Source organism: Strix aluco, chromosome 1 (genome assembly GCF_031877795.1).
Source record: "Strix aluco isolate bStrAlu1 chromosome 1, bStrAlu1.hap1, whole genome shotgun sequence".
Classification (NCBI taxonomy): domain Eukaryota; kingdom Metazoa; phylum Chordata; class Aves; order Strigiformes; family Strigidae; genus Strix; species Strix aluco.
The window spans coordinates 126647835-126668024 of NC_133931.1; the positions used below are offsets into that span (position 1 = coordinate 126647835).

A 20190-nucleotide genomic window follows, 5' to 3' on the forward strand; every position below is an offset into this window, starting at 1 on the left:
GCACAGTTGTTTTTTCCAGGCCAGGCTGAATATCTGCCAGTTTTCTTACAAAGCTGTTCTACAGACTGATCTAAAACATCCTTGGCAGGAGATCCTGGCTGACCCTTATTCTGTGGGTCTCCCCCTTCCATTGTGCTGGTTCCTCACCACTCTTTGTGTCAGCTTTGCATGGGCTTGTGAGGTTTGATGATAACAAAGTTTTCTCCACAACATGTATGCCTGTCCTTCTGTGTAGTTTCACCCTCTGATTTATGTCATCTAATTTGTTTGGGTTTTTTTAATTTCAAAAATGGATTGGTCTATTTTCTTTCCTTTAACTTTTTCCTCTGGCTAGGGTTTCCTGTGCCTCTGTTACATTAAATCTGGTAACCGAACAGCTGTGTAATCATGTTATCTTGCTGACCTGACAGAAGGCATGCACCCCAAAAATAAATATTTTCTAGCGCAGTGTAATTAGAATTCTGGAAAGTGGTCTGAGCAAACTATGCCATGAACTAGACCAGGTGATGAAGTGAAGTCAGTGTACCTTTGGCTTTGATTGCTGGGGTCTGGTTAAGTTTATTCTGAATTTGCAGTGTGGTTTTGTTGGGTTTGGAGGTTTTTGTTTGGTTGGGTTTTTTTATGAAGGGATATATTTATTTTTTGTTAGGCAGGAAACTAATAAAAAAGAAAAAGGAAAGTTTCTTGGATAGAAAGAAATATGAGTGGTTCTGGATTATGTATCTTGATTTTCAGTGTAAAGTAACTCAAAAACACTTTAGTTGAGAAGTTGACATAGAGGATAAGAAAATACTTGACTATAGTAGTGTTTAACTTTTGAATTAAGTATTTTTCATTAATAAAAAAATACGTGACATATATTTCAGTTTGGAGTTCGATCTTGATCCAGTTTACTTGCTGTGATAAAAATTGCAGTCCACTGGAGCCCCAAAGAGATTCATAGAGAGCAGTAGTTCACCATACTATCATTTCTCAAAGATAAATTATGCAGCAGTAAAGACAAGTTCATAAACTTTATTGTATTGCTGTAGTAGCAGTGCTTTAGGTACTACTGGGAAGGCAAATTCAACACTAAGGCCTTCCCGGAGGTTTAGTAAACTGTCTTAGAAACTGCCAGTGTAATTTTGTTTTCTTTCTAAGATATTTTTCTAAGCTCAGTAGTGGGGGGGTGGAGGAAGAGGATGGTCTTTTTTTTCTTGATCTTTGGTTAATCTTTCTGACTTCCTACTTACACTAGCATGCAGAAGAATCATACTATAAGAAAAAAATAGTACTCCCTATACTTGATTGACTCAAACACGTAGCTTTTTATAGGTTTGCCATTTTTCTTCAATAGCATGCATCTTTGTCATAGTTTAAAAATTATCTAGAAATAGTACAGTTACAGTTCTTAAAATTATGTGCAGCTGTAAGCAATATCTACTATCCACATTTTCCATATGTTGAGACAATGTTCTAGTTTTATACGTATAGTAAAAAAAATTATCAGTAATAAACAGTCAATCAGGTAGGACTCTATCTTAATTGAATACTGAAAAAATCAGGATCAAAGTATTTTGTATTCAAAAGAATTTTAGGACAAAATGTTCTTCAGGCCCTTACGTGGTAACACTGAAATAGTAGGTCTTTCTGGCCTTTGCAAACTGTACTAGTATGCAATATTGGCACCAGAGGGTTTATGGCTGTTAGCCTTTAATTGATGCATTTTTTTCTTGAGAATTTCAGATCTTTAAGTAACTATCATTTTCACTGTTTAGGTTTCATTTTAGGACGAATGTAGGAATGTTGAACTGTTGCTATTCTAGCTGATGTTGCAGTCTCTTCACAGATATAATTCAAACAGCAAGTTATGAGACTGAAAGACATAAAAAAAGATAAGAGGAAGAGTTTATGTCTTCACTGCCCATGCAGGTGTTATCTTTTACAGCATAATAGCTGTTCTCTAAAATCCAAGGCACAGGGGTTTTTTGCCACAGTAGCTCTGGGTGAGTTGAGTGCTAGGGAACTGCCTAGCTACATCATGGTAAATACAGCTTTGTCACCGTGAAGGTGTTAGGGAGAAGGAGCAAACAAAAGCTACTTCTCTTGCAGTAAAAATCTCATTTTGACAGTAAAGCATAGCCTGGCAGAGAGCTGATACCTAGCCTTTGAGTCATCTTTTAACTCCCACTGCCTTAGCTAAGACCTAACAGGTAAGCATCAAGAAATCAAGCACGATCTTAAGAATGCAAGCACAGTCGTTGCAAAAGGGACCAGATGTTCCCCCTATATTGGAGCAGCTGTGTAGATCTCGAACCTTGTGAATCCACTTTCTTCTGAGTCCCGTTTTCCAGAGCATGTGCCAATCAAGTGGGTAAGCTGTCTGGAAACACCATTAGAAAGCAGCCTGTCCACAGTGCAGTTGTTCAGCTGGGGATGCATCTATTCTGTATCTGAACACATGCTCTGAAAACATCTGTTGGTCAGTTTAGAGCATTGAGCAGTGAGCTGATGGTAGCTGGGTGTTTCAGTGAAAATACAGCGCTGTCTCACTGATGGGTGCTGGAAAATGTGTTACCTGAGATGAGACCGAGGAAGCAAGCCATCTTCTCTATATGCCCTCACTTTGGCACCATGCAGCTTTCTGGCTTTTGGACACTCAAGTGTTTAATCTACATGAGCCCCTCTCTACTGATGCTGCTGGTTGTGTTTGTCAGTGAATAGGAGAAAGCAGCCGAAAAGACAGTGCCAAATTCTCCAGGGCCTGAGTACCTGCATACAACTGTTGTGTCTAGGCAAAGTTGGTATTTATAAGGTCTCTGGGGTGGTGAAGAAATGAGGCATCCTGTGTGAGGGAGATGTTTTAGGCCCTAAAGAGGGATTGATTTGCGGTTATTATTGCTGTCTTTGATCTGCCAACAGGGATCTGAAACTAATCCACCAGAGCAACACAAGTCTGATATATAGTGCCAGATGGAGATGCCAGAATAGGTTACTCCTGCTGTCTTTGATGCTGCCTTATCATGAAGTGGTAAAACAGGTAGTACAAAGCAAAGCAAGCAAGGGTTAGGAGCATGTGCACTGCAGGAATGCTGCTGGCTGTGTGAAGTGACTGCCAGTTGTCAAAGCCACTGCAGGATCAGTTAGCCATTGCAGCATTATCCTAACCCGATGAGAGGCTGAGGGACCCGACCACAGAGAGCAGTTGGTTGGCTTACAGAATTGAACACCACTGGGTACTTCCGTGCTAAATTGAGCAAGTAGAAAATGCAGACTCCCTGTATTTCAAAAGTAATCCCATAAGCACAAATCCCCATAAAAGTGAAGAACGGTGTTTTGTATAAGGACTTTTATTCACTGTGAGTTCATACCCCACCTATGAAGTGTATCAAAAATGAATCTCATTTTAAAATGTTGTGCTGTAAGCAGTGAATGTGGTCTAGCTGCCGAGATGTTGGTGAGATTTTACCACTTCTGGTTTCATTGTGTTTAGAAATCAGAGCAATTTGGGGCTTAGAACAGCTATTAGTTCTCTACAGATCTCATGGTCATGTGAGTCAGCAAGCTCATTGCATAAGAAGAGCTTTATATAGATGTTGGATCAATTGGCAGTGAGTTGTCAATAAATGTATCTCCTAGACACTGTGCAATTGACAGGCTAATGAAGTGCTTTCTCGGTGACAGACAGCTGTTGACAAATCTTTTGCCACTTTGCTTTTCCCACTCCTGCATTCCCTATAAATCCACTCCGTGCCGCAAGCTTGGGGAGTACTAGGACGGTTTCACAAGTCAGAGGGTGCCTGTTTGATACCTTGCATGCATAGGCTGGGATTTGGCGAACATGTTGGTACCCTGTGTGTTGAGGAACCAGAAAGTAAGGACAGTAGTCCAAGGACCATGTTTACCCTCCCTGCAATGTGTTTTCCAGCATATTTCTAAGAAGACACAGAGTAGATGTCCTGCAGTTTATCCTCCCAAGACCGCAGCTTGGGGTTTGGTTCCCTGTTGTTGCACTCCTTCTGCCTTCATTGCTACTGTGGCACTTAGACTGAGTCAGTGCTTTCAATTCCATGTTCCTCTTCCTCTTGCCCAGAAGCAGGTGGAACCACTGGTTTATTTTACACTCTTGAAGGCTCCCGTCAGTGCCTTTTGCAAATGTCTGATGATCGAGTAAACCGGTTCTTGTCTTTTTAAGTAAAAGTTCCATATTTGTTCCTCTAACTCATGAGCGTATGTAAGCACCAGTGATTTCAGAGGAGTGCTGCCTACCTACGGCAAAAAGATGTTCAGCAAAACCAGATCATGTAGGTATGCATAATCCCACCTTCTTTGTAAGAGAAACTATTTTGGTTAATGAGTGCATTAAGAAGTTTACAGAGTGACTCATTGGCCCTAGCTATTACTGGCATTTGATGAGAAGACATAATTTCACTCCAGTGTTCATAGCCAGCCTAGATGATGTTCATATGTTGCTGCATAGTTTGGGGCTTGTGAGCTGTACTGCAAGTGCAGTTTGCCTATTTGCTTGCATGGATGATAATGATGGCCCTGTGTAGATGATTTAAATAACAAAGAACGTGCTGTTTGATTGACATCGTAAAGCCATGTTTGGTTTTACATCGTTTCCAAGATATGCCTCAGTTGCTAACACTAATCACAATACAAATTATTATGAAACTTCTATTGTAATTCTTAAGTAATCTAGATGTCTTTGCACTTCCCAAGATATTCTGTTTAGGAGAGAGCTAAAATAAGAAATGTAGGTGATATCCAAGAAGGCTGTGATGAGATTTATCTCACAGGATAGCACGTGCTGCATGGTGTGCACTAGTGGATTTTCAGTTGTCAGGAATATATTACATGACATTAAAGGCCAAACCTTGCACCCACTGAAATCAGAAGCAAAACTTGTATTGATTTTGTTGAAATCAAAATCAGACTGACACTGTGTTGCCATTTCATCTTGACAGACATCAGGCAAAAGGCGTCCTTTCAAAAGGCTCTATGTTCTTCACACTGTGGGCACTGAAAGACACTGAAAGCAACTTGGGAAGTTGTGCTGATGTAACTGCTGTTTTCCAAAGGGGGGTGGTCAGCTTCTTGCTTTGCAAGAGGGAAGGAAGCCAATGTAAAAATCTGCAATGGAGCAGGGACAAGGATTCACACAGCAAGTGAGACTTCTTGTCTCACCCATCTCATCCAGCGCTATGGAACACAAATCTGGGAAAAACACTGCTGTCAGGAAAACATGAGTATATCACAGTTTGTTTCTGGTAGACGAAAGGAAGCCCAACCCTTTGCTCAAGGTGTTAATGGTATGAAAAAATATTTTGCAATTTTCCTGTTGTTTCAGAACTGCCTCCAACAGTAGGCAAGTTTGTTTTACAGAACAGAGCTTTAAGAAAGAGGACAAGCTAAAAAAGAAATAGTAAATATTCAAATGAATGTTACTGTCTTCTATTACCTCAGGAGCTGGTTCACTTTGCTGATTGCTCACTTTCAGTGTGGTCTGAGTAATGAAGAGCTGACTAGTGAGCCTAGTTTGGTGTAATTCCCTGAGTACTCTTGAAGAATAACAAACCCAGAAAGACTGTAATGAAAAATAATAGAAAGGTAGCTGGGGGCTTAACTTATGATCTCTGCTCATTACCGTAAGCGACATTTTCATTGCAGTGTTACCATAAAGATTATTGGCTGCCACATAACATAGGTCCCTCCTGAACAGATTCTGGAACAGCTTTGTTGGCACAGTAAAAGCCATGGAAAAATGCCAGTGATTTGCTTAAAACCCAGTAATTGTTTGCCAAATAATAATGGTGTGATGCTTTGTTCAAAACTGGCTGGAAAATGGTGTGAATAGTCTGTATCATTTTATTACATGGCATCTGTGTGACCGTCTTTGATCTTCTGCTGTAGATGTTTATAACTGGAAAACCATTTTATTGATATTTTTTGCTTCCAAGTCCTTGACCTCTGGCTTTCAAAATTCCAGCATTTTAACATGAACGGTGACAATGATTTTGAAATTGGCTTTGAATGTCCTTGCTCCTTTGCATGTATGTGGACCTGTCTAAGCACAACTCATCAGAGTGTCTGGAAGATCAACATCATTGGCATTTTTGTGCCAATGTTGGCCAGGGGGTAGTTGAAAGGGTTGTATTTGGGAACTGGAAAGAGATTTCATGAGGAAGATGGCAAAATTCAATATTTACAGTGACCTGTTATGCATGTTCAGAAATTCAGTCCAAGAAGGTTCCCCTGGAACAGTCTTTCTGAAAAGTACATCCAACATGAGTCAAACAAAGCCAGCTCAGGTGACTGGGTGAAGCTGGATTGTCTGTGATGTGTAGCACTTCAGATGTGGTCCTTTGTGTCAGAAAGGTGAAGTGAGTTTCCTCATTTCTTCAACCTTTTCCTGGTAGTGCTTTTTGAGCAGCTAAATCCAGTGGGCTGGAGGAGCCAGGGGTTTCCTCCACTGATGGCAGTGAGCAGCTGCTCCGTATTCCTGTTCTCTTGTCCTGACAGTAGCAAGGCTAACTATAAATTCAGAACATGTGTGTATATATATACACACACATGGCCAGTCATGAACAGATTAACATGATGGGAGGACAGATGGCCACATAAACACAGAGAGGACAAACAACAGCCAGACTGCATTTCTAGGGATCAGTGCTCAAGGAAAACCCTATGCCAGGGATCCCTCTGGTACCTGTCTCCCACATCTTGGCTTTTCAAGTATCATGCCCCCAGACCCAGTCTTACCAGCTTCCATACAGCCTCTCAGCCTCCCTGGATGCTGGCCCCAGACCCTTGGTCCAGTATCCAGGACTTGGTCCATCCTAGTGTCTGGCTTGAACTTTGCTGATGGGTCCTGCATGCATGCTGTCAGAACAGAGAGCACACACAGAAAACATCGAGAAACAGGGTTTAGGTAGGACAAAGTGGAGGTGATTTGTCACAGAGCTTAGTCAAACGAGTGTTCTTACCAGCTCCCGCTTGCATGCTATTAGCCTCATTTATTCCCTGCCTGGTCCTCTCTCCATTTTTCTGCACTTGTTCTCTGCCATCCACCTTGATCACTCCCTTCCACTCTCTTGGTCCTTCCCCTAAGCATCTCATAAATCCTGTATAATCCTTAAGTACTTTTGCTCAATCCCAAGACTCCCCCTAAGCATCCCGCACTAAGTCCCATGCCCCCTTTACACAGTGGTCCCCAGAGCTTGCACAGCCTTCCAGGAAGAGTTTCTTGTGTTGGGTCACACAAGTGGGTTGTGCAGTGGGACCAGGGCTTAGTCCTTCAGCTTTGAGGGTCTCAGGAGTGGTGATTTGTGGGGGGTTAGGTTGGTTGAGTTCCCCACTGTGTCACCATGTCCCTCATCACTGTTCGGTCTTTGTGTCTATTTTGAGGAGCTGCTAGGCAGCTGGCCCTGCAGCTGGTAGAGATGGCGGAAGTAGACACCCTGGGAGGGACACGTAAGCCACCCCAGCAGAGCAGGGCAGCAGTATAAACCCTGTGTGTGGACAGTTGCGGTCCCCTGAATGTTCTCCCTGCTGCTGCCAGTGAAATCGGTCATCCTCAGTGTGCAGCAGAGCAGGCTCAGAGTAACTCAGACACTTCAGTTTTGCTTAAAAAAAAAAAAAAAAAAAAAAAAGACTCTGCGTATCAGTATTTCCCCAGAGTCCCCTCTCTACATTTTATTGGTACACTTTGTCTAGTTACTGGAAAAGAAATACATACCTGCCAGACGTAGAACAACTTAAAGAAAGTTCCTTGGCTTGCACTTAGCTATTTTTACCCTCTGTTTTCCTTTTTTTTAATGTTAATTAGGTGCACAGCAAAATGCATGTAGTAAATCAATAATAAAGATTATGTAAGGAGATTTATCTGAGCAGCAAGCCCCTTAGTGTAACATTCAGAAAGGAAAATGAGCACTGGTTTACTTAAGCCCAAAGGACTCCATGTGGACAACAACATTAAAATAACATGAGAATGAAGAAGACTGTGTTTGGCTGCCTCCAGGAAGGTGTCTGTGCTGTGTGCCAGTATGTTTTCTGCACTGTGTTCGCTGCCTGTCCGGGGTTAGTCTGAGAGCAGGCAGGTGGCCCTGAATATGGTCCCAACAACATGTTTTAGTGAAATGGAGCAAACTGTTGATTTATCTACTGCATGCTCATGGAATTACAAATACGTAAAGACAAGGTGTCTTCAGTACAGATGTCTTCAGTAAACAGAACACACTTCTTTCTCACTGGAATAGTCTTTTTCCTTCTTGCTGGTGCATTTTTCTCTGCAGCCACCTGTGCTGGCTTCTGCCAAAGAAGCCGAGCCTGCTCATGCAGATTCTGTGGCTCTTCATTCCTTTTGATTCATTAGGTGGAGGATGTCATTTGTTCTAGGGGGTGCCTCAGCCCTCAGGGTTTACAGCTGATGCCTGTATCAGGCACTAAATTGTTTCTCTGGTCATACATAAGTGGGAAAGCACCATTTGATCTTTGAAAAGAAAACAAGGGGAAAAATATTCCACTGCAATCTGTGAGATTTCTTAGCTGTGAGAACTTCAGGTTCTGACCTTTGAAGTTTCTCTGTGCCTGGGGTGGATCCAGGGACTGGTCTGCACGTGTAGGCTGAACCACTCCCTGATCCATTGAAAATGAAGCATGAGAAGGAAGATCAGCCCTCCTGGATGCACTTGAAGATGCAAGTCCCAGGTGAGAAATTCTGCATAATTGAGATAGTCTGATAGGACTGTCCAGAAATGCAGAAATGAATCATTCTCTCCCTAGTCCTCTCAGGCTGCCATCTCATTATACAGGGCTAGCTGGGGGTTGTTTCATCAGCATAATAAATTTTCTAGATGAAATCCTAATTTGTGTTTGTCTCTGTTTTTAAAGAAATAAGCGTAAGCGTGTCCTCTCCTTTCCACCTTCATGACAGTTCCATGGAGGTCCCGCTTGCGTGTCTCTCTGACTTTGTAGCACAGCTGAGATTTTCAGTGTTGCGGTCCCTGGGTATTAGATAGGTCCGATTTTAAGAAAGCAGATGCTAGTGTTCCATGTGCTTTCAAAACCCTCTCTGCCAAAGCCAAATTTCTTGTAAGGTCTTTCAAGTTGGGTATGCAAAGTCATTAGCCAGTTTTGCAAGTCTTGGCTTGTACATTTTCCTTTAAAAAAGACTTTTTCTTTTGCTGGGTTTCTGTGAGCTTCCAGCTGTGCTCCCCTAACAAGCCTCACATTTAAAGTACTTGCTTCAAAAGGCTGCTAGCCTCAGAGAATATGAGGAGAAAGCTTTCTTTTATTACTGTATATTAAGTAAAGAAATGCCTAACACCTACTTGGAATTCCTTTCTGGGAAAAAAAAAAAATTAGTTCTTCTTAACATGCAAGATGGTGAGTTCAAAGAAGCAGGGATTAAATTAACCAGTTTAAGAGCAGAAGTGTCTGGCAGAATTAAAATTATCCAGCAATTGCCAGCCCAATAGGAGAGCAGGTGTTTGTAAATCATAGTTACTTCTGCTCAGATCTCCCCACACAGACGCCTCCCCCAAGGTGTCTCTTTATATGTCCAACTGGACTGTATTGCCTTTACAACTGCTGAGTCATCACAGCAGGACTGATGATGCTATTGTGAGGAGCACCACCGGGAGCTCCTGAGCTCAGGCCAGAAGTCCATCTGGTCGGGGTCCATCTCTGACAGTAACCTGTAGCAAAAGAGGGCGGGAGACATGGCATAGAGAGGTTGAGTCTTTCTCTTCTTCAGGTGTATGGCACAGTAAAAGTGAAGGGGAGAGGCTTGGGGGTGAGGGATCTGGCAGAAGAGAGCCCTGTGGGAAATTGAATGGTGAAGTGTCCAGTAGGAGACGCGTGGGATGGGGGAGCTTATTTTGGAGGATGTACGTTCTGCACAGTCACTGAGACAGTGAGCTCCAGGACGGATTTGGCAGAATACTTTTTTTTGCTTATTGAGATTTGGAGTGTTTTTAGGCAGGAATTTGCAGTAAGTCAACTTTGGACTGTATGACTCAGCAGAGTCTGTAATGTAGGGTAGCTAACAGCTTGTGAGAGCATGCAAAGTGGGAACAGAGAGGGAGTGGTTGCTTTGGGTAGACTTCATCTAGCATTTAAAAATATCTAAACGTGAGTGTCTACGTGTCAGCTAGCTGCCCACTGGCCACTGTAGTTGGTGAAAATCTATAACAGAGTACAGCAGCTAAGCAGCAGACACTTCTATTTGGTCACCCAAAAAACTCTCTACTCCACCCAAAAAACTCTCTACTCCACTGCCTTCATTAGCCAAATCTCCACTGACTGTGACATGGGCACCTATACTGAATCCTCTCCTTCTTACCTAATTTGGGCTCTGAAAAATGAAACTAACTACAAAAAAGAGCTAACCAAGATGGGGAGAGGTGATCAGTTCCCCTGTGGAGTGCCTCTGAGGGTGAAGACCCCAGAAAGCACTTGAGGGGATTAGGGATTTCTGGTGGTGCAGAAAGTGTCTTTGAAAGATAAAGTGCAGGACTTTGGGGGATTAGGGAGTGTGATGCCAAGGCAAAGTCTGCAGGAATTTTGGGTTATGAAGATTATTGGGGCAGGTGGAGGAAATGGAAAAGTATCTCAAGTTGTTACACTTTGGAGTGTACTGGGGCTGTGCTCTGGGGTGTGGACATTTGGGGCAGTTTGAAGTATTAGGCATACCAGAGTGTGAGTGGGCAATAGAGGAAGACAAACCGTTACAGACCTAAAAATACTGGAGCAGTTTTACACCGTATTAAGAGCTGCAGGTTTGGTAGCCCAGAGGCTCTTGCAGCGTAGCAGGCACGGAGCACCGCCAGCGCCTGCCCCCTTCAACCAGCCAGTAGTGCTGCCTCCATTTTGGAGCATGAGGAGTGAGCTGGTACAGGACAGATGACAGGCCAAAGCTGAGTTTTTTGGAGAATCTTGCAGAGAGCTTCAAATGATGAACATCTCCAACACTGCTGCCATCTGCTCTCAGAGCACTCGCAAACAAGGGGCAAAAAATTAGCTGAATAAAATGAGTCACTCTTGTCTGTTCTACTTATTAAGAATCCTAAAACTGCAGCTTGCCATCCGAGTGTGCAAGGAAACCAGAAATTCATTTTACTTACCCATGCAATGTTCCTGTTTATTTAAATCATCTGACTTATGTCACAGAGAATAAAAATAAATTATTGGTAAAGTACAAAAATAATATGATATTTACAAAGTAATTTTAACCCCCACTATTTTCTCACTCTGGTACATTACTGGCAAATTAAACCTCAGTATCTGTCCCCTTCCTGGGAGAAGATGTAGTTTGAGGAGGTGATGTGTTAGCAGCTCCTACAGGAGAAGAGTCTCAGTCACTCAGAGGGAATACCAGAGCAGCAATAAGCTATGCAAAAACTGCCAGTGCAAACGCATCTTGCAGTAAGTGCTTGAGAATTGTGACTAATACAGGGTAGCCAGCACGTATCAGTCTTGCAAGCGCTTCTTTCAGATTTGAGTCTCTAGTGATATTCCCACTGATTTAGCCTTTCCTCTCTCCTGCTTCAGCAGCTGGGGCTGGGGACCATCCTGTTGAGGTCACTGTAAATACCCACACTTGAAGCTGCCTCTGAGCCTTAAATACCTGCCTGAACCTGAGCTCGTGCTTTTGGAAAAGCCAGCAGCGCTGGAATGTTTCACCTTTGTTTCTCAGGTTACGGTATATACCTGGAGGTAGCATCTCTCCAGGATCATGTTTAACTGTGTGCATCCTTTTCATACTGCATACTCACCCTGTAGGTCTATTACAAACATAAAGTGAGAGCAGTGTATTTCTTATGGCTCATTCTTGAAATCCTCTTTCAAAATGCTTAAAATGGAGAAAATCAATGTGTGCATCCAACTCTTTACAGTAGTTCACTAGCTTACACAAGTTCACTCTTTTCATCTCTGGGAGCATGTAGCCTTCAGCTAGTGCGTGTTTTGTTGTACAAGAGAGAAAAATTGGAGGCAATTGTGCTGAAGGTGGTTTTTGAAAATGGCTCTTTTGAACTATATGAATTTTAACTGTGGTTCTTTTTTAAATTCAGAGATTTTGGTAGCAAGACTGTATGCTTTCAAGTTACAAGGCTCCATGCAACATCTAGCAATTTGTAGTTTAATTTAGAAGGATCACCTACTTTCCTAAATGCTTAAGTAATGTGGCAGGCTGTGGTTATTGATTCGCTCTGAATTTATTAAAAGAAAGCTGTATTCACTCTTTCCTCTTGGGAATGCCCCTCCTGAACTGCATGCTTGCTAGTGACAGCTTAGACCCCTGATACATAACCAAAGACCTTGCCTAATATCCTTGCAACTGCTCAGGGAATTTTTATTAAGTAAAAGCATCATTAAAGTAGACAGAATGATGAAGTTTAATGAGCGTCTTTCTCACTTGATATTGTTAGTTTTGCTGCAGCAGCCATAGTGCTCTCATTTGCTACTTCCAGTGGGGCAGATAGAGAATGCAGGGAGATTTTGTTTATGTTTATATTTGCATACAAAGAAACATTTATGTTCATGAGAGGTATTTGCTTTGAAAAATATATACAAGCAAAGAAAGCAACTGGAAATCTTTATCTGAGGGCTTTCTGCATTTTCAGTCTTGCATTTAATCTCCTCTTTCACTTTAACATAATGAGAAGGCTGCATGCAATACTGCAGCTGCTAAGTCTACAAAGGTTCAGCAGTTTGTGAACTGTGGTTATAATAACTAGCTTCTGACTGTTGTTGCAAACTGTAAACATCTCAAATATTTATTTGCACTCCAGATTTTATTCTTCAGCTGAGATTTTGGTCTGTTAGCGGTGTGTAGTGTCCTCCTCAGAGCTATACCAGGCCCATGAACAGGTTCCAAAATACCAAGTGTGAAGGTGCTGCCGTGAATGTATTATCAGCACTTCTCTCACAAATCTACGTTGACACAGTAGCCACAATCTGCCTCAATATTCCCTTGTCTGTTTATGGAGACCATCTGCCTCGGCTAAGGGTCTAGTCATACAAGTAGATATGTCAAGGTGCCAACTCCTTGTACATTACCATCCATCAGCTGAGCTGCATAACTGTCCGTGTGCATGTCTTAGGCTGACCTCCGCTGCTGAGAACGTTGCGCGAGCGTCTCTGCCTAACATATTTGACTTTGCAGTGATGCCAGAGCAAGAGCATGTACACAGTACAGCTTGGCTGACAGACGGTGACATGCAAGCTATGGTTTCTGTGGCTGTATCCTTCCAGTAGGTATCGAAATCATTAAGGACTGTATATGTAAACTCCACTTCTATTACGGCGAAAGGGTTATAGATTCTCGTGTAATTCAGGTAGTTACTTCTCCATGTGGATCTGCTCCATTAGGTTTTTTTTTCTTTTGTTTTTTTTTAACTTGTGAGCTATGAAAGTGGTGCCTGTTGTCATACCAGAAGTTCATTGAAAATTGTGAATTCTCTTTTCCCTAGTGTAACAGAAGGCAAATTCTGTCCCAGAGGCATTATCACAGTCATTATTGTATTTAAATGTTGTTGTGACACCATATGTCTTCTAGTATTTGATGTGTGCAAACACAAGAGAGAGTCCCTGTCTGTGAAGGCTTGTATAATCTAAATATGTCTGATCCTTGCTCTTTGCGTAGCAGACTGCTGTGATAGATTGTAAAGCACTTATCTTCAGTTGAGATAGCAATGTGCAGCTGAAAATTCCTTGAAATTTTGCCAGAGAAACCTAAGTAGATGTATTTGATTAGCTTATTTCAAACCCAGTAATTTATTTTCCTGGATTAAACTTCGGTGCACGTGCAAATAGAAGCGGTTGGACATGAGAATAAGTAAAAAGAGTGTAAAAGTGCTGCAGATCTCTGCAACTCATGCACATCTGCCACTACCAACACAGTATTTCTATGGGGCAGAGGGAATTGCTGGAGCACCAATAACACTGAATATCGTAAGGAGCAGATATCAAAGAAAAACTGCTACCAAAAATACTTACAGGTCAATTGGGACTTTTACTGCTTAATGCATGCCGTGGCTGCTAGACCTCATTTTGCAGTAAAAAGGTGTTGCCCAAGTAGACTTTACCAGAACTCTGAAGTTCATTCAAAACTGTCAATATTCAATCTCTGCACTTCAAAAGCATCTGTATAGTCGGTAGAATTCCCACCACACCTGTTTACTTCAGAAAGAGTTTGCTAATCTGAGCTCTGCCAGTCCACAGTCTTGAACATTTGGACTGAGAAGGCAGGAAATGAGAGCAGAATGATTGACAGAAGTGTCATCTGAGAGGGAAATTCATATACAGTCTCCAAAGCAAAAAAGTGTAGCCTAAACCAACCTGAGCAAAAAAAGGGTATGTAACACCTGAAAAACACTAAAGACATTATATTTCTCTCTGAGTTGGTGCTAACAGTGCAGAGGAGCTGTGGGGCAGCAGGAGGTGGAAGACAGGACAGTGACAGGGTACTTCTGTTCCCATCCGCTAAGTTTTTTGGTGCTCAGATACAGTGGCTCAGTGGATTCTCTGTTAATTCAATGCTTAAAGTCCCAAATGGGGACTTTCTTATTACAGGAAAAAACCTCACATTCCACTGTGAATAGCATTATTTTTCTAGAGCCAACAACCAACTTGAATGTTAATTTAGTATTTAAATAACTGTTGGTATTCACAGATTTGAGCATGCATTTCCACTTCTCTGTTGCTAACTTCTTGGAGTTACAGAGTTATTGCTGACAGTGGTTCAAATGCTGCGCTGCATATCATTGATTTTTGACACATCATTCCCTGACTTTTTCTACCCTGGATTGGTTTCTGATGGGACAGCCTCCTTGAATGACACTTCTGTGCTTTTCCACAATGATAGTATTTCCTGATTCTAAAACATCTCCTTCCATATCTTCCCTCCCTCAACTCACTTAACACCTTCCAAAACAGAACAGTTATTTAGGATGGATATTTGATTAGTACGCATACTGTATACTTGGATATAATATAGCCTTGTGCTGTTGGGGCTGCATCTCTTATGAAAAGAAAAATATGTGTATTGTAGCTAATAGTAAGCATGCAGTTATCACAGAGGGTCAGGGCTCTCTGTATTCATCAGGAAATGGCATCTGATCCCTTGTTGACTAGTAGGTGATGGCACACATAAAATTTCAGTAAGGTGAAGTGATGTCGTAGTTTACAGTTGTATTTTCCTTGAGCAAGGCTGTTTTGGGTACAGTGCACCTTGACAGCAGCCTGCTTAACAGCATGATGTAAAGCTGCAGCTGCTGAGGAGGTGAAAGCAAGTGCTGCCTTTCCACCCCACCCCATGAGAAGCTCTAATCCCATTCTGCAGTCCAGGAACCCCAGGGTTGAAGTATCTTCCAGATACAGCAATATAAAACTCAGAGCAGGTGGTGTCTTTTAACCTGACATAGAATAGAATAGCATAGAATTAGGATAGCATAGAATTAGGATAGGATAGGATAGGATAACATAGCATAGCATAGCATAGCATAGCATAGCATAGCATAGCATAGCATAGGAATAGAATAGAATAGAATAGAATAGAATAGAATAGAATAGAATAGAATAGAATAGAATAGAATAGAATAGAATAGAATAGAATAGAATAGAATATTTCTGTTGGAAGGGCCCTACAACAGTCATCTAGTCCAACCAAGTTAATTCAGGGTTGACCAAGTTAAAGCATGTTATTAAGGTCATTGTCCAAATGCCTCTTAAACACTGGCAGGCTTGGGGCATCGACCACCTCTCTAGGAAGCCTGTTCCAGTGTTTGACCACCCTCTTGGTAAAGAAATGCTTACTAATCTCCAGTCTAAACCTCCCCTCGCACAGCCTTGAACCATTCCTATGTGTCCTGTCACAGGATACCGGGGAGAAGAGATCAGCACCTCCCTCTCCCCTTCCCCTCCTCAGGAAGCTGTAGAGAGCAATGTATGTCTTAGCTAAAATCTCTCTGTATCTGACATAAATAGCCCCTCCATGGCCATGCCTTATAGCACAGTAATTCAAGAGTATTTCTGTCTTTGCATCCTTGTTCAATGTCTCTTGTATACAGTTGACTACATAGTCCACCAGACCCTGTAGAAGAAGGAGGGCCCATCCTCTGCTGAAATTAGTTTCAGCCTGCAAAGCAGAAGAGGTCACTGTAAATAGTCACTTTATCTCTGAGATACACACTCAGGGTGGTACCCACTGCAGAACTGTATATGAGATCATGCTTTCTGGATAAGCTACAACATATCATGAGTAACTAAGTCTCTTCTGACATGATTAAGCAAGAGTAGCAAAAGGATCTGTACCTGGTCCTTGTTTGCAGGGCAGACATGCAAGCTACATGCATGGACTGCAGCAGGGGAGAGTGCATGTGAGGGTGTGTGTGATGGACCAGTGCAGCTCGCTTGCGACAGCTGGGACCTTCTGTGTGCCCCAGACACATGAAAATGCAGGACCCGGGTTCTGTTGGTGACAGTGCTGGCAGCTACCCACTCAGAATTTGGCACATGAAAAGGCAATTCTAGGAAGACTCAGAGTTTCTCAGCCCCAAGCCACTGATCCCAAGTCCTGTTTCTTGACAAAGTCCACCAAAAGGTGGAGGTGCAGTGACACAAGGAAGGCTGTTTTGGGAACTGGTGCCATTATCTTCTTCAGTAGCAGAATTCCTATCAAGTGGTAGAAGTTAGTGTCCGACTTGACTGCCAACAGCCTAGTACGGGATTGGGGTGGACACTCACCAGCATCAATCTCAAGTATTTGCAAGGGGACACCTTTCAGAGGGATTCCAGTATTGGTGTCAACATTGCCAGTGTTTATACAGCTGAATGAGCAGAAACAAAGCTTGACTCTGTTCCCTTCTAGATGCACTGACACCCCCAAAAAGTACGTCTTCAGAAAGCACTCTTTGTCGATAAGGGAAGTTAAGTTTGAGCTGTTTATTTTGGGTAGGTTTTTAATTTAGTTTAATCAGGATTACTCATAAATTATCTATTAATTACTATGTGATATTTAGCAAGATCCTCTCAGCCATGTAGTCTATTTAGCTTTGCTGTGAATGCCAGCCATCTTAATTGTAGGATACTTTGTCAACATTTAATCAGTGGTACTTACTAATGTGGCATTGATGTGTTGGTAGCTGTCCCAGTACTATCAATCATGTGTGAGCAGCAAAGGCGGCTGTGACACCATTGCTCTCTGTCACTTTATCAAGCCCTTGGGTTTTTTGGTTAGGGATGATGCTCACTTTGCTCTAAGTGGGTACTCTATCTCTCCAGTTCAACACAATTTTTGTCATTGTCGACTTGAATACACATCCTTGCAGCCTTCCGAGCCTTAATCCCATAACTGCAGACTAAAGGTTGCCAGTTTCTGAAGGCAAAACTGATTGCTCCTTCACTGCTCCAAAGGCCGGCTCTTCCCAATGTTACTCTCCTGGTAAGTCATGAAAAACCTAATATGGACTGCAGCGTGAGATCTAATAGAAAATTCAGTGTGTTGAGGCAAAATAAATATAATGACCTTCCTTTTTTAATTTCTAGTAACTAGATGCATTGTTTAACATGCTGCAGAGTAAAAGCCCATGTTTAATGGTTGTATTACAAATATTCTTTGTCTCACTTCCTTACAGTCTTTATGGCAGACACATGCAGGCGAATCCTGAACCTCCAAAGAAGAACAATGACAAGTCAAAGAAGATCAGCCGTAAGCCTCTGGCAGCCAAGAACAAATAAGTCTCTGGCTTCTGCCTCTGTTTTTATACCTTTTACATTGCTTTTGCATGTGCCTATAATATTCCTACGCATCTCCTGTTACTCATAAGAAAGCAGACACTAGAGGTAAAAGCAATTTCCTATGTATACTGCTTTAGAAGATACTGCTTAAGGAATACAAAATTACATATTCTCCTAATTATGGTCACATTTATGTAGCCATTTAATATAACACTGTCAAACACATTTTAGCTTTTCTATTTATATGCATATTAATGTCCTCTCTTCACATGTTTCATGTCCTGTTAATATCAGGGGGTTTGCACCTATATTATACAATATTGAATTTCATATAATATTCCAAGTGATTTTAATAAAGGTCTTTATTTGTATTGTGTTTCAGTTTCTTTAATAGGACTTCTGAATATTGAATTCCTTGAGGAGTGTATGTGTCCAGTTTCCTGCAATGCGTTAATTTCTTGTGTAGGAATGTGATAGCATTTTATCTGATACAAGTCAGTTAAAATGTAAAACATTCTGTTCAAGGAGTGAAAGATTTTAACCAGTTTCTATTTCTTTTTTACATTGCTATGTCCTGCTTTTTTGCCTTGAAGGTTATTTTGAAATCAAGGAGTAGGGGAAGGGAGAGAGGGAAGAAAAAAAAAACTGTCTTTATAAAGAGCTGCCAATTGCCAGCCTCAATTTGGGGAAAGAGAACTTTCTCATTTGAAGAAAATGGTATTTCTGCCAATTTTTTAAGTGATTTTTTTTTTTTTTAGGCAGAAAACCCAAATAATGTGTTTAATCTCTGCTGAAAGTGCTTGTATTGAAGAGCTGTTCCAAATGGCTTTTGAAAATGCCACAGGTTCTATATTTATCTGTACAAAGCCAGCACCACAACCAAGCTCAGAAGCTGCAAATTGTTTAACATCTCAAATAGCTTCAGGTCTTACCAGTGTGGAAGAAAAACATAAAATCTACAGACAGTGATTTCCAAACAATTTTAGTCTTAGCAGAGGAAAAGCTAACTAGGAAACCCAAGGAGCAAGAACAAATATTCATACGTAGATTGCTCATGTCAGGACTTTCCTGCCCTGGATTTCCAATTTCGTGAATTTCATACCTGAGCAACCCCATGCCGAGTTTCAGCTGCCATCTGGACAGCAAGCCAGGAAACACGCCCAGACTGCCGAAACAGGCCTCTTGTGTTCAACAGGAGAAGAAAAGGTTTTCAGTATCTCATGCTAAAAATGATACTTTCTACAAAAGCCGTTTTGTATCTGAAGACTGTTGTCAGCACCAGCCTCTCGATTGCATTTAGGATTACCCCAGCATTTAAGTAGTGCATGGTTGCCTTAGTCTGGGAATAAATGTATTGACATATATTTTGTAACAGATTTTTTGAATTGGCAAGCAGGGCTAGGAAGTTGGCATCAAGCTTTAGACACATTTTAAGTGGTCTTTGGTACTTGAGAAGAATGAGGCAGCCTTGGTAGGCAGATGGAAAACAGTGAAAATGGTAGACTTGTCAGGAACAGTCAATTCTATCTGTTGCAAGCTCTGCAGAGGATTTTCCTGTTAAGTGATCTGTCTAGGGGAACAGGTCCAGCTGAAACAGGCCCATGGAGGCACTAGGTTGGGTGTATGTTAAGAATTCACAGCAAAAACTGGCCCCTGTCTGGAATGCACAGAATTAAATCTAGTGTAGGCATTAACACGTGAAGGTACCTAATGACAATAATAATCATGCTACAAAAAACCCTGAAGAAATGTCAGCGAAATGTCAGAAGATCCCCAAACTACTACTGCAAATTCCTTTTGGAACAAAATAAATAACAAGGGCACATTTATCAAGAAGGGGTGAAGAGGCTCTAGATCTGTCCCCCAGTATCCTTCCCTGGCACTGAATGCTACCCCAGCCGTTGGGGTGACAATGCCCACAGGCCTGAGCTGCTGCTCTCCTGACAGGTGCCTGCAGCCCTGCTTTAGACTTGAAGACATTTTACGTACGCTCACTTCCAGCTAAACTGGGTTTGCTTCTCTTCTGAAATCTCCCTGGGTACACCTGGACGTGGTTTTCTGTGAGTGGAGGAGCAATATGGCTCTCCTTTGATTGAACAAAAATCCAGCCGGAGCTAAAGGCATCCGGGTGGTATCTGAGACTGCGTCCATCATCTGCTGTGTGTCTTGGGGTTTAGAAAAAGAGAAGTTGCTACAGGGCTACAAGGGTTTCAAAGCACGAAGTAGAGTTTCTAATGTAAAAATAAAAGCTTGTTGGGGAAGGCCTGATAATGTTATTGGTGGGAAGCTACAGCACAGCTTTAAAATAAGCTGCTGATTTTCAAGCATTAGTCAGACTTCCATTAACTGCTGTTGCAAATTTTGAAAGTGTTGAAAGACTCGTGCAAGCTCTCCTCTGCAGGGTTTTGAAGTATTGATTGGAGCATTCCTGGGTGTTCATAGCAAAAAAATCCACCCAACCTTCCC

At 41.9% G+C, this 20190-nt stretch overlaps 1 protein-coding gene across 1 annotated transcript in view; it reads left to right on the forward strand.

Annotated features, from left to right (window-relative positions):
- RSU1 (Ras suppressor protein 1) overlaps positions 1-18095 on the forward strand; it is a 114608-nt gene extending 96513 nt beyond the window's left edge. Inside the window, exon 9 of the mRNA XM_074834745.1 lies at positions 17622-18095. Within this exon, the coding sequence (XP_074690846.1) occupies positions 17622-17724 (103 nt within the window). The 3' untranslated portion in view covers positions 17725-18095. The remainder of the gene's footprint in view (positions 1-17621) is intronic.
- The last annotated feature ends 2095 nt before the right edge of the window (positions 18096-20190 follow it).